Consider the following 14,004-nt stretch of genomic DNA (forward strand, 5'->3'; position numbering starts at 1 on the left):
CACCACCACCACCACCACCACCACCACCACCACCACCACCACCACAGACCAACTGTTTCATTGTTCTAACATCCAACTATTTGGCAAACATTAACGGCGTAAGGCAAGGAGGAACAAAGAACCCAGCTTTTTTTTAAATGATGACTTATGCGGCCATTGAAGAACTTCTGCCCATTTTAGCAACCCCAGTGCATTGTTTAACGACGGGAGAACGTAAGGCTGGTAGGTGTTAGGTAGCACCTACACTCGGGTGGGAGAATTTGGCCCTAGAAACCTGTAACCCGGTGCACCGAGTGCGCAGCACAAACGGGAGCGTCGATACACCACAGAGCTGATCCCCTGAAAATCCATCTAATTGGGCATCTTTTGGTTAAAAAGTTTTCCCAGTCTGTGAAACATTTTGAATGTGCTCCGAGGCGAATCCCTGCCTTCACACATCACTACCAATGTCACATACCATTGACATGAATGCTATTGTCACTCACGTTGCTTGAATGGGAACGAGGACAGCCTATTTTCTTCTTCGTTAAGGATTCAAAGCAAAAGAGGAATTTTTTTTGCCCTTTTAAAGAATCAAACTCCCAAAGTTTTAAAGTCCAGAGCCCCCCGTTAATTCTTACATTCTCTTAATAAAAAAGTGTTCAATCTACTGAAGGTAGAATTCAGTAGTATAGTGAAAGAAAACACATTTCTAAAGTCCAACAAAATTTTTGGTTATTTGTGACAACTTCTTGCACCTTTTTGTTGCACACCTGAAAACTCATTCTAGCCTTTCGAAGTTGGTGACATTAATCAGGTCTTTTTGCATCAAACAAGCAATGGTGTCCCTGTGAGTGTTGAGTGACAGGATTAGCCTGGAGCAGGGAAGGGGAAAGGGTGGGAGAAAAGGATATCCTTGTTGAAAAAAGGCACCGTTAAAACATTTGTGGTGGCACCGCTTCTCAAAAAATTAGTTAACGCTCCCATTAAATGCCAAAATACCTATTTTTATGAATCGTCATTCTTTTGTTTGAATAGCCTCTCAAGCGCGTGGAGGAGTCGTCGGAGCAAAGGAGGTCAGAAGTATTAGAAGAGCTTAGGCGGTTAGTGGCCATGCTAAATTTCGCGAGTACCCTTTGGTGGGATTCAAGCATCTCCTTTTCGATTGAGGAGGTTTTCTGGGGGACTGGGTGCTGTTCCCCCTCTTCTATCTCCATCTTAAGGAGGGAACTTTCCTTGAAAGGAAGGGAGAAAAAAAATGACAGTCATGGATCTACTGTTCGCATTCGCCTCAACTCCTGATTGGTTCGACCATACCCAAGTTTGTGGATCACGAAGTGCTTTCGGTTGGATCCACGCACCACACATGGTGTGGAAAGTGATTTGGTCTGGGACATTTCTCCTCCCCACCCATGTGGTCATAAGTGCATCACCTTTTAACATCTTTCCTTTTCCGAACCCCGGTTTCCGCTTATTTAGTAACCAAGACGCATTGTTCTAGCGCTTACAAACTTGGGGAGGGCGACGCAACAGTTCTAGGAGTGGAGGAGGGTGGGTTAGGGGCAATAAAATAATCTGGAGGGGCCTACAGCCTGGCGCACCAATCCTCATTCCAACAGACCTGACACATGACCAACTAGCCAAAGGTGCTGGATAACGTCAATGGTCCATCGAAGGGGGAGGTGAGGAAGAGGAGAAGAGGGTAGGGGAAGGAATTAGGTATTAGTGTCATTTCAGATGAGGTTCTCTAAGCCCCGAAGCCACTGCCAATGTAAGGCCACTGACAGTAGTGTTATTGTCATATGCCTGCAGAGAAGACCAAATAGATATGTGGAAATAATTAATGAAAAATAATTCTTAATTTCTCTTTTTCCCTTTTTCCTTCCATTCACTTCTTTCTTAATCAGAAGGGAAAAGGGAAGCGGATCAAAGGGACCAAGCAGCCCATAAAATTGTTGATATTGCAGGCTAGCATCATGCCTCATCTTGGTCTTGAGCTCCACTTAATTGTTACATCAACAGTGGGGTTCCCATGGCGCGACAACTCGCCCTCTCCACCAACTGTTGATTGCGATTCGGGGCTTAAAGGACGACTTCTGTGACGCAAAGGCACGGCTTGGGGGATGAGTAGGGAGCACTTAAGTGGGCAGCCAACTTCCCGCCTCCACCACGCGGCGGTGACGACGGCGAGGAAGCGGGCAACCTCGTCGTGCCAGGCGGTTATAACGACGAGGTGGGAGAAAAACAAGCCTCTGGCAGTAATTAGGGAATAGTCCTGCAAAAGGCGAATTATCAAAGTGACCTTTAACATTCGTTAAATTTTCACCTTAAAAGTGCACACAGGAGGTATTTGGGACTTTTTTTCTCCCTTTTCTTTTTGCCCCACGTAATGCGCCTATTGGTCGAAGAGACGAGGATTGAAGGAATTCCTTTTGAAGGGCTTTTGCCATGCTGGTGAAGTTGAGGGGGGACGGATTGAGGGCTCGACACTGCGGGAAATGACCCACTGCTCTCCTCACGTGGGGGGTGGGAGAGACGAATAGGTGGTTAAGTCGTCGACAGTAAAAAGGCTTCTCTATGTCGACCTACTGTTTCTCATTGGCTAAAGAAGTCGGGTTTGTTTTTTTTTAAGATGGCCTGCATGTCACATGTGGAGGGGACCGATGTCCGTACAGAGTAGGGAAGAGGGTGGGGGAGGGATAGCCTCAACCTGCCTTTATGGCACCTTTGTGATGTCATTGCAAAGCTGACCCATGTTTTAATACGCTTTGAGGCCAGTTTTTCTCACCAGCGCATCGCACCTGCATTGTTTCTCTCAGACACCTTGTTATAGAGGCTGGGGGCTTTCTTCACGCTCCCATCCTCCCTTCCCTGAGTAGTTAGGGTCGCCCCTCCCTGACACCAACTTTAAGCCTCAGAGCAAGCTTTTCCCCTTCACCAGTGACTGCCAACATCACATCGGTACAACCTGGCAACAACTACTGCAGGGAAGGCTTTCTCCCCTTTTTTATCGACTCCACCAAGCTTCGATACAATTTCTTCTTGTAAATCAACAAAACTGATTATTTTTTAAAAAATTTTTAAAAGAAATAGTTAAAATTTAATGGAGATTCAAAGAACGTCCGTTGTTAACCTCCAGAGGAATCCAAGTCAATTTTTCTAGCTCCCTTTCCCATAAATGTCAGCAAACGGGTTATTTGTAGCTCATCACTGTTAATGACGTCCTACTTTTTAGGCAGAAGTGTAAAGAAGTTTCCCACAAAGAAAATGACTTCCATCACTGCTACCTTGGCAATCTCTTACCCCCTTCAACCCCCACGACTCTGCACTGAATTTGGGGGGGGGGGGGAGGGTAGATCCCACCTCAAATCGGATGTTCCCTTCTGTCCCCCAGTGACATTTACATTAACCTGTCCCCCCCCTCCTCCAAAACGAGGTCATTTTCTAATAAGAAGGCGCCCCAACCACCCGTTTACTAAACGATTTTTCGCAGTCCGTTACCATGACCTGGCAACGCATATGTGTTCGTGATGTTGCGCGGGGTCAGACAATCGGAGGTAACGGCTGGAATGCGTTGAATCTCTCTCTTTCCATTGTAGAAACAAGTCACCACAATGAATGGCAGCTTGACCACTGCAGACTATCGAGCTTTGGCCCGCACCTGTATGGGTGAGCACTACTGGCCCTACTACGTGGCCTCCATAGTGGCTACCTTCTTTGGCGGTCTGTTGTGGATCCTGGCGTATCGGGTGCTTGTGCGCAGTATCGCCTGGTTCTCAAAGCGTCGACGCATTGCTCGGTTCGCCCACTGTGGTTGGCATGCCGGCGCCAAAGGCGGCAGTGGTGTTGGATCGAGCATCTTCCTCGACGTGCCAGCGAACACCTCGCAACTCTCGGGGCTAGACCAATGGGATCGACGGAGCAACCGGTGCAGTAACCGGGATCGCACGATCACAGTTCGATTTATGCAGGGTGAGTGTGTGTTCCTACAGGAAAATTTGCTTCTTTTGGAGTCGCACGGCATGTCATTCACGTACTGAAGATGTAGGTTGGGAACTAACACATTTAAATGCCTCGTAATTGAAAGGTTCCGCGTACCTTGGCAAATCTAGTGCCCGCAAACTTTACGCCTTCCTTGACAAGCGACTTTGTCCGTCCACCATTGGTCACGTACTGCGGCACGAAGTACGACATCATTACACAAGCCCATTTTATGCCTGCGAAATCGGAAGTTCCAGTTATGCTTAAACGCTTCTAGTAGTGCCACAGATTGAAAGACGTGATTTAATGCCCAGACTGTGTTTTCACGAGCGAGTAGTCCAAAATGTGGCGAGGCTGCCGTTTTTGCGGTGCTTTTGAGCTGCTCTCTGGAAAGGTGGTCTCGCAGCTGGTCCAATACAAATGCTTGTTACCTAAAAAGGTGAATTTTAAACAAGCTAGATAAACAACCAAACTTTTTTTAAATGGTAAAGACAGTCAATTAAGTTTGACGTGTAGAATATTGTCAAATAACTTCTCAACTGTCAAGCCAAAGCACAGCTCGTAAAGGAAATTTAAGCGGTTTGGCATTGAAAGGAGTTCAGTAAAACAAGAAGAACGGTAAGCAATTACTTAGGTCCACGGAGTGGATGCTGCGGATCGGTCACCGACAAAAAAACTAAACAAGCCCGCGTCGGGAATGAGAGATCGACTGGAGGGATTTCAAGGAGGGGAAAATTGCATTCCCTTTTTCCTTTCCGCTTCCCTCCTTTCTCGCTGATACAGTTTTTACATACCAGTTTCCATGCTTACCTGACAGCTGGAGGGTGCCAGCACTACAAAGACCTGGTGGCTTGGCTGCACCATTCCGCAAAGGCACTTCTACGGAAGGATTGCGGGATTGACACAAGCGGTGGTTACTTAATCAGCATGGAGGGGGACGTGAAAAAGTGTCCACATAGCCTTTGATAGACCAGCTGTAAACAGGTCGTGCTAAATCCTACCAAAGCCAACTAAGGTAGCATCAGATTTTGAGACAACTGAGGTTTGATGGCGCCTTCGCCGTGACGTCAGGAGAAGTGGCAGAGGCGACGACATGACTAGTCGTCACCTTTGTAGGCGGTTCCAACCATTTGTTCTCTCCAAGAGGGCCTGGATACCGCAGCAGCGACGCCCTTACAACGAGGATGAATGGACTTGACAACAGCGTGTTTTACATGTCACTTTCTTCTCTCGAATGCGCATCGCCCCGCTCTTTCATACTCAGTTATTTGGGGGCTTGCGTCAGGAAGGTGGTAAAGGAGGTGGGTCATTCAATTTTTATTAAATAATAAAAAGGATTTAATAATCATTGTTCCATGCTACAGAAGTAGATAGCTTAAAATTTGAGCAATCCAATGAATTTTGCAGTGTTTGAGCGAATTTGTTTAAATTAACCGCCTTCTGGGTGAGGTGGCTTAATTGAGAAGTGAGCAAATTGCCCTCAACTTTGCTGTGGTAAAAAGAGGACAGTGAAAATCAGTTATTTTTTTGCGAAAAAAGTAAAAAATTTCAATTATGGTGCCTATTAATTTTGAATTCTGATTTGGAGTAGTAAAAGAGTGATATTTTTAACCGAGAAGCCCTGTTATCGCCACTGCCTTGGAGTTACGCCAGGAGCGAGGTGGTCCGACTCACCCACTTTTTTGACAGTGCCAGGTTCCTCTATGAAGAGGTGATGGCGCTGTCAGTCTGGATAGACCATCGCAGGAGTGGTTAGGCAGGACCAGGTAAAATTGTGCCAAATAGACGCCATGCCATCAAGAGGGTGAATATGCACTCACAAAGGGTGAAATGTTCACACAACTTATCGAACAGTCCAAGTAACTAAGCAACATTTATGCCCCCATCTCAGGGTTTCATCACCCGACCACCTGTCCCCTTCCCACGTGATCGTCTAATGCTGAGACTGTCTGCTCCTCCCTCTCTCCCCCCGCCTCGCGTTGTAACCACGGCGAGGGACATTTAAGCCGTAACCGTGGGCTGGCCTCCAGGTTGTGCATTATTTATGGGTGGGCAATTGTGTCTGCATTCCACCCGCCTACATGCTCCCGCACGTGCCTACACTCGAAGGGGATAATAACTTTCTGGTTATGAGGTGGTACCACAGAAGTTAGTGGATCGTTTAGGGGTGACTAATGCTATGTTCTTTTGTCTGACGAACGTTGGAATGCAAAAAACCACTTCCTATCACTGGTTAGTCACTCAGAGAACGATTCAAAGTGCACAATGCTTCTTTGACGCATATCATCATCTGTTGGGCAATGGTATGTGAGGTCATTTGCTAAGCCTCCACGGCTCTCCCTCTCAAAGTGGCATGGCTCTGTTGCCACGTAATTGTTTAGCATCAGGAGTAGAGGGATCTTCTAAACATGCCACTTCCATGTTCCTGGGGTGTGCCCTGTTGCTGCACATTCTGCAGACTCTAGGAGAAACTTCTGCATTGTTGGAACGGAGGTCCGAAGAACTGCGGTTTAACTTGAAGTCAAAAATCATACTTTCCAAAACCCTCTCCCAGCGAAAATCCTCCTCTCATGAGAAAGTTTACTCTGAGGTAAGAAAACCAAACCTTTGCAATGACTTTGAAATATTAAAAAGGCGAGCAGCTGCCACCACAACTTTTCAACTTTTGGGATAATAAACACGGACTTACAGTGGAACGTTATTTTGTCAATGGACTACTTAGAATGTTTGGATGATAAGTGGGGCTTTCTCCATAAAAGTAATTTACGAAGCTCGTTCAAGCCAAACAAGGACTCCCAACTTTGGGGAAGAAAAGGAGAGAATAAAATTTAAAGGGTAGAAGCTTCACCTCCTTACCTGACACCGAAGGATCGAGCAGCACGGTTGAACCACCTCAGAGCATTCTACCTCCGATGACGCCTTCGTGTTTAATTGTGAACATTTGGAGACCTTCATGTGGGGTTGCTTCCAGAGAGAGAGAGAGGGGGTATTTATCAGTCACACCTCAAAGAAGAGTGTGCTCCACACGTTGAGGTTTCTTGAAGTAGCCATCGAGGCTGATTGCAAGCGACATCGTCACGGCAACATCTTATTTTATCGAAGTCCCAATTTGACTTGAACTCACCTCGCATATTAGCTTCAATATTTTAACGAGCATTTCTTTACCTTCACAGGCTACTCCACTGTTTGTGACTGTCTCCGAGCATCAGCAATCCGTCTTCTGAGCTACCAGTACTTTACCGGTCGTACTTTCATTGCTCTCTCTATGTTTCTCTCCCTTGCCTCCTTCGGTATCTACGTCTCGGAGGCGAGCCAATGGCCCAATGAGATTGAGAAGTGTGGCCATAAGGGTCGAACTCATCGTCTCCTCGACTTCCTCTTCAACCTCTTCTTCCTCCTCCATTTCATTATTCGATGGGCAGCAGCCGACAATAAGCTGGTGTTTTGGGTCGATCCCTTCTCCCTGCTGGACTACTGTACTGTTCCACCATGCCTCCTGGCGTTTGCGCTACAGAGATCGTGGATGGGACTGCGTTTTATGCGCATCTTTCGGCTATTTAATTTGGCCGAGGTGCTGCATAATTTGAATATCATCAAGTCGGCCTCGGCATTGCGTTTCTGCCAGCTCACCTCCTTCTTCTTCGCGATTTGGTTGGCTGGTGAGCTCCCATTTGTTGTCTTACTCTACCCTCACCGACCGCTTATCAGTCGCCCCTCTTTAAGCCTATAGGGTTTGGGTTATTCCTGCAGGATTTGTAGGATTTGCACCGGAAACTTTTTGGAAATCATCAAAACAAAAGCAAGGATTCCAAGTACTTGTAGGCCTGTCTGTTTGTTGATGCAGCACCTTGCTGCCGCTGCCGTTGCATTCACCTGAGGAGTAGCTTTAAAGTGACGAGTGTAGGCCGGAACGAACTCCCAGTTTTGATTTGAATACGCCTTGCACAAGCGTATAGAAAAGATGGGAGACTAGTTGTACTGGCAGAGCTCCGATATCGACGACGCAGAAGCTGTGTCACACATAAATTTAAGGCTCCACTTCATTGCGTACCATGCAGGTGTATGACCTCTATGATGGCGCCTTGGTTCCCTTCAGCAGCCTTCGGGTGAAGCAAAGCCAACGGAGAGAAGGGTAAATGAAGGGGTAATTGTAAGGCAGCGTAGAAAAGAAAGAGGCTTTTTTAACTCGGCGATGGCTTAACAGATCTGACTCCAGGAACATGTTCCTGTCTAATCTTCTGGAAGTTTCTCCTTTTCATGTATACTTCCTGAACATTCCAAAGAGTCGCGCTTCCTCATAGTCCCTCCTGATTGGCTGATCATGGCTAGAAGGTCAAGGTCAATTGTTCACTATAGGCAGGCATAAGTGGGACGACTCAGACTTTGGCAGTCGCCACGTGCCATCCGCCGGCTCGTACACACTCATCGGTCGATAAAACCATCCGATCTGAGAACTGACCAGGCGTTGGGAACTAAAAGGTCTCCCGACTGCACACGCATCGAAGAGGCTCCAGTCCAATGCCAGGCCGCCACTTAGTCGATAACACCTGACCACCTACAAGACTCCATCTGTCGTAAAAAGTTTTGGATTTTGACTCGTCGACTGACGAGTCATAATTGAGTTATAACCCATCAGTCTTAAAATCTTCCAAATGACAGAGAAGTAAAAAACTTCACGGTAAAGGTTAACCTCCAGAAGATTTATGGCGTAATTCTATCGTCCACTTGGACCCAGGGAGAGTGCTGCAGAACTGCGGAGATTATCGCGACAGGCCAATGCATGACGGAAATGTCTACAAAAGAGATAAAGGGGGGAGGAGGCCTCCCAGATCGGCTCAAATGGCAAGACGGCAAAGCGGACAAAACAAATTCGCAAGCGCTCCTTTCGCCCCGTTTTTTACCCTCTCCAAATGTAGGAGGCGGAAGACATTGACGAATGGTTGCTTTAGTTGGGCCCAGGCGTGGCGCCTTTTCGAGAATTTGATTTTGACAAAAAATATGAGCGCGATAGTTTTGGCAAGTAAAATGTGGAAATTAGTTAGCAGACCTTTTATAAGCCACCTTGAATCAAGAACTTGAGTGTTGAACTTCGATGCATTGGGAGGGGATGTTAAAGTGAGACGAGATAGCGGTTTCTGAGGCTGAGTAGCCTGGATTTCGTCGATCTCCAAGCCAGGGTAATCAGTAGCCAAAGATCACGATACAGCTGCCTTTATCTACTGAGAGGTGCGAGCAGGCGAGGCGGTACTGCGTGATATCTGAAGCGGTAGTGAAGAGCAATGAGGACAAAATGTGTTCAAAGTTGCTTGTTTATAGCATTCTATTGACCTTGACCTCGTAGCAACTACTGGATGAGATCATGACACTCTGGAATGTTTAGGAATTAGCCATGAGGGTGGAAAGCTCCAAAATCCCTAGACAGGAACATTTTCTGAAGCTGTTGACATCCTCAGTATTCCCACCCCTTCCAACGATTCCACTCTGCACCTTCGCAAGACGGTCCAGGCTGGATTTTTTTCCTCCATAGTCTTCTGTGAAGCAAAGTTCACTTGTGGCTGCGGTGTCTGGAAGATGTCCAGCCATATATCCATCAGTAGAATACCATGGTTAACTTCTAGTTCCATGGTGTGTCGCGAAACGGAATCAGTCGAAATGCCGTTTTCGATCTTGGCGTCAAGTCTAACCCACAGTCTGAGGAGATTCCACTACCACCCTCGCAGCCAAAATATCTCTGAGGATGATCCACCATCGCAACTCAGGTGTCTTGTCTCGCGGATGTGAACATTGGACCAGAACGAAAGAAATTGACTTATTGCCTGGCTAGGATCATTCCATATTCAGGCAGTTTGTGGTGTAAAATACTTGGGAGGAGGGAAAGGGGATCATTCTTGCTGTCATTTAGGAGCATCTCTATTTAGAAGATCCAAGGTGACAGGGGTTTTCAAACTCAGGGAAGGGGATCTCTTCTCCACAATCAAGAATAAAGTGTGTGCATGTGTCTTCGGGGTAGTGAAGTGCAGGGGGACCTCAGGTCTTGCGTACTCGACAAATTGTAAATACCTGCAGAATGTTTTGATTTAGGGGGTGAAAAAGTCATTTTAACAGGGAATACGTTATTTGGGAAACAGGGAGGAGGGGGTGAAAACATCGTCGTTTAGTTGGCGGTGGATGCATTTGGCGCAACCAATGGCCACATCTCGGCAGAAAAATGTGTCGCATAACTGTGGTGTTGGCAGCGAACGTGATAGATTGGTGATTTGGCTGTGGAATCATAACAATCATCCACGGCAAATGTCTTACATCTGTGGCCTTTAGGTCTGAAAAAAATACCTAAGGAAAAGCGGCTTTTTTGTTCAGTCAGAACGACTTTGCTTCCTACTGCCCCTAAAATAATCCCCTCGTCCCTCCGTGTTGTTTTTGAAGATGTAAATTCGGGTAGAGGAATGCACAGAAGCCTATTTTTACCGTAAAGCACGAAGGTCCGAGAGACGGATGAGTGTCTATGATTCACTGCTTTGGCACCATTTCAATGCGCTGTTGTCATTAAACACCAGCACCATATGACCTTGAAATTATGACACTTTTTGGGCCTTCACAAAAAGTAGGAGTAACCCTTAGCACCATTTAAATACGGGGGGAAAGTCTGCAATATTGATTCCCTTTGGTACTCTATAGGAGCTGGGATGATATTCCTGTTGGAAAATACTGGCGATTTCTTCACCTCACCACCCTACGACAATTCAGTTCGTCTGACCTACGGCCAGTGCCTCTACTTTGCCATTGTTACCATGTCAACTGTCGGTTACGGTGACATCACGCCCCAAACGGCGTTGGGTCGTATCTTCACCAGCTTCTTCATTCTGTGTGCTCTCGCTGCTTTCGCCTCTTGCATCCCTGAGATCGTTGAGATGTTCCTCGCCTCCAGTAAGTATTCCGGTGCCTACGCCTCCAGACCGGGACGTCGACATGTTGTGGTCTGTGGTGATGTGACCACAGAGTCGGTGAAACACTTCTTAGACGACTTTCTCCACCCGGATAGACGTAGGACCGATGTGGAGGTGGTCTTTATGAACCGATCAAAACCGGATCTACGGCTGCAGAGTCTGCTGAGGCGACACTTCTCCCGAGTGAAGTACCTAGAGGTGGGGTTTTGAGATCCCTTTCTTGCCTAACACAGCAGCGTTTGTTGTTTCTGCGTCAGAGGTGAATAGTGGAGAGCTACTGCAGTACTTAATGGGCAGATCAGGCTATCCAAGACCAGAGTTTCAAGCATTAAAGTAACTACTGAAGATAAGAGATAAAAAGTCACCGCAGACAGGCTTATCACCGTCAATTTTTTCCACTTTTGTGTGTCTGAGCATTGCGTAGGACTGGACTGGCTTAAGACGTATGGGACGTCTATCAGTAATTCGTGTGTGGAACGCCTACCACGGTCTGCTACATGCATTTCCGCAATTGTCAACTCAACAAGTTGAAGATGCGAGAAGTGGTGGAAAATCAGTAGTATTATTTCTAATCTCTTTTTGCCCCAATTTAGCACACCAACTTATTGCCTCCCTGAGCTTCGTAGCCTTTGCTGTGGAGTCAGTTACAAGTGATAGAGCGGCACATCTCGTAGACCCGCTCAACGCGGTTGATGAGAACCCTCGAGTAGTTTGAAGTGGTCAGGTCTCGTAAAACCAAAGCTTCTCGAGTACGTTTTACGATCTCTGATCTTCCAGAATGCTCGTTCCTTTAGCTGGGGTCTCCAGAGGTAGCAAACCCTTGCATTTCGGATAATTACTGATGACAACAATTCTTTTGATCAGTGCAATTGTTTCTGCCCGAAAAAGCAAAAAAAGCTGGTGCAGCTATTCTCAAACTGAGACTGTCCTACACCGAGTGAGTCGTTTTGACCAGTTGACATGGGCACACGGGTTTGGTAAACCCAAGAAAAGTGTGTCACAAATACACGACGAGTGTTTTTGTGCCAATAGGTAGGCTCGTCCATTTTTATGCATCCGTAGAAATTACAAGTGATTACAATGGCATCTTCATCATTTGGCTAATTTACGTGAATTATTTAGTGCAATGGATATCCTGTCATAAATATTTACCTTCTTCTCTGGCCACCCAGGGATGATTCATCCGGCCAAACAATATCCAATACGGGGTTTTTGATGCCTCCTTGTACCCTACACGATGTTAGGCAGAAGGTGGGAGTAAAAAGAACCTGCCTACCTTTGTAAGCTTTTCTGAAATCGTGACAATTACTTTTGTAGGGAGGGGGGTCATTAATCACCTGTGCCCGAGTGGGTCCCACTGTTACTCGACAATCTGTCAGGTCGGGTGTCTTTGTAATTTATTAACGCGTGCTGCTACCCTGACATGAAGGTAATGACTAAGCTCTCACTCTAACTGACAAAAGAGGGTAGGTAGAGGAAAGGAGGGGCAAAGGTGTTCCATCCATTACTGGGTAGGGTGAGCAAAAATGCTTACTTTGGCAACATTGGCACCTCAGGGTGAAGATGGGACTCCCTCTTGTGGAGTCGTTGTCAATGCGTGCACGGAACGATGACTGCAGTGGTGTGAAGTGCGTGGTGAGCCTCAGACGGCTGAACGGCTGCATTCACAAGCCGCGTCCTGCAAATGCTGTCCATCCTCTAAATTGTGACAGTACGTACCTAACCGCGCTTGTCACTCTGATCTGAATGATGCTACATTTGTCCTGTTAAACAAAAAAGAAGTCAAAGCGTCCGAGTTTCTGCTTTTCTGTTAGTCGGTTAGACCTCCATAGAGCTTAAGGGTGTCATACATGGGGATCGTAGATGGCCTCTTGTAATTTCTTCAAATGTTTCCTCCAACTTTCGTGAATCAATTCCGCAATAGATTCGTAGCGCGCCGCATTCGGGACACCAAAATATAGTTCTTCCTGAAATTGTTTAATCCACAACAGGGGAAACACCATCCCTACCTTGGTCACACACGCCTGTAGTTACCCGTAATGGTTACACCATTATGCCCTCAAAGGTGTTACTTGCATTACCCTTTTTCAGCCATCTCAATCTCTCCTTTCTCCCGCTCTCCCTCCACCTCCCCGTGACAAATAACTGGTAGTTCACCTAAATGGCCGCCAGTATGGTAGGCAAATGTGGTTACATTATGTGTCCAGACAGGATTAATTTCTTCAATTCCAGTCTCCCCTGGGTCCTACGTGACTTTGCTGTTCAAAAAGGGGTTACATGTCTTTCATAAATTAGCATTTAGTCCCAAAAGGGACACAAAATCGAAAATGAGTGTCTGTAATGTTCTAAAGAGAATTGTGCAGCCTTTCAAAAGGGAGACTTTCACTGTTTGAAGGAAAGGCTTAACGACAGCTATCACGAACAGTCATAAATCAGCGTCCAAAATGGGACAAATGTGCTTTTAACTGAGGTCTAACAGGGACTTTGAATGAAGTACCTACATATACTACTGAATTCCACCTGAACTACTTGCTACAAAACACCAAAATGACATCCTTTGTCAATACATTTTTTCCAAAAGAACTTTTTTCTTTAACCATATCTTCTGATATTTGTAATTAGATGATCGAAAACAATTTTTTCCCAACACTTATTAAATTCTATGGGTAACGCTGACCATAAAAAATCCCTCACTTCGGAATCAACAGTGCTGATTAATTTTCCCTAAATTTCCCGTTTTTTCCCTTCCAACTTGTGCACAAAGAAGCAAACATTGCTGCAATATCCAAATCATTGCCAGAAACGCCATGAGATATGGCGGCCCAGAGAGAGTTTTGTTGCCAGCGTTGGGAAGGGCCAGTGGCGACCAGGAAGTCCTCGTAGATAAACAGAGCCGACAACTTAGCCAACAATGGCATTACTACCACCGTCATTGTCGTCCTTAATGATGACAGGCATCAGAAAGTTGGACCTTGGGGCGTTGCGGGTAACGACAGGCTAGAGGGAGACGGCAGAATCAAATGTCTGAAGTGAAAAGGACGATTAATATTTTCCAGGTGGAAATGAGGAGGTAATTGTCCCCCTCGTAAAGCGAGAGATT

General features: G+C 46.3%; 1 protein-coding gene across 1 annotated transcript; it reads left to right on the forward strand. All coding sequences in view use genetic code 11, as the record gives it.

The window, feature by feature from the left end:
• Positions 1-3,509: 3,509 nt before the first annotated feature.
• Positions 3,510-11,114, forward strand: EGR_06403 (Calcium-activated potassium channel slowpoke; the record flags this gene model as incomplete). The annotated part of the gene is made up of 4 exons (XM_024495652.1): positions 3,510-3,536; positions 3,579-3,951; positions 7,134-7,619; positions 10,636-11,114. The coding sequence occupies 4 exons, from the start codon at positions 3,510-3,512 to the stop codon at positions 11,112-11,114; spliced, it is 1,365 nt and encodes a 454-aa protein (XP_024349928.1).
• Positions 11,115-14,004: the final 2,890 nt, after the last annotated feature.

The sequence above is a fragment of the Echinococcus granulosus genome (assembly GCF_000524195.1).
Source record: "Echinococcus granulosus chromosome Unknown EG_S00056, whole genome shotgun sequence".
Taxonomy (NCBI): Eukaryota; Metazoa; Platyhelminthes; class Cestoda; order Cyclophyllidea; family Taeniidae; genus Echinococcus; species Echinococcus granulosus.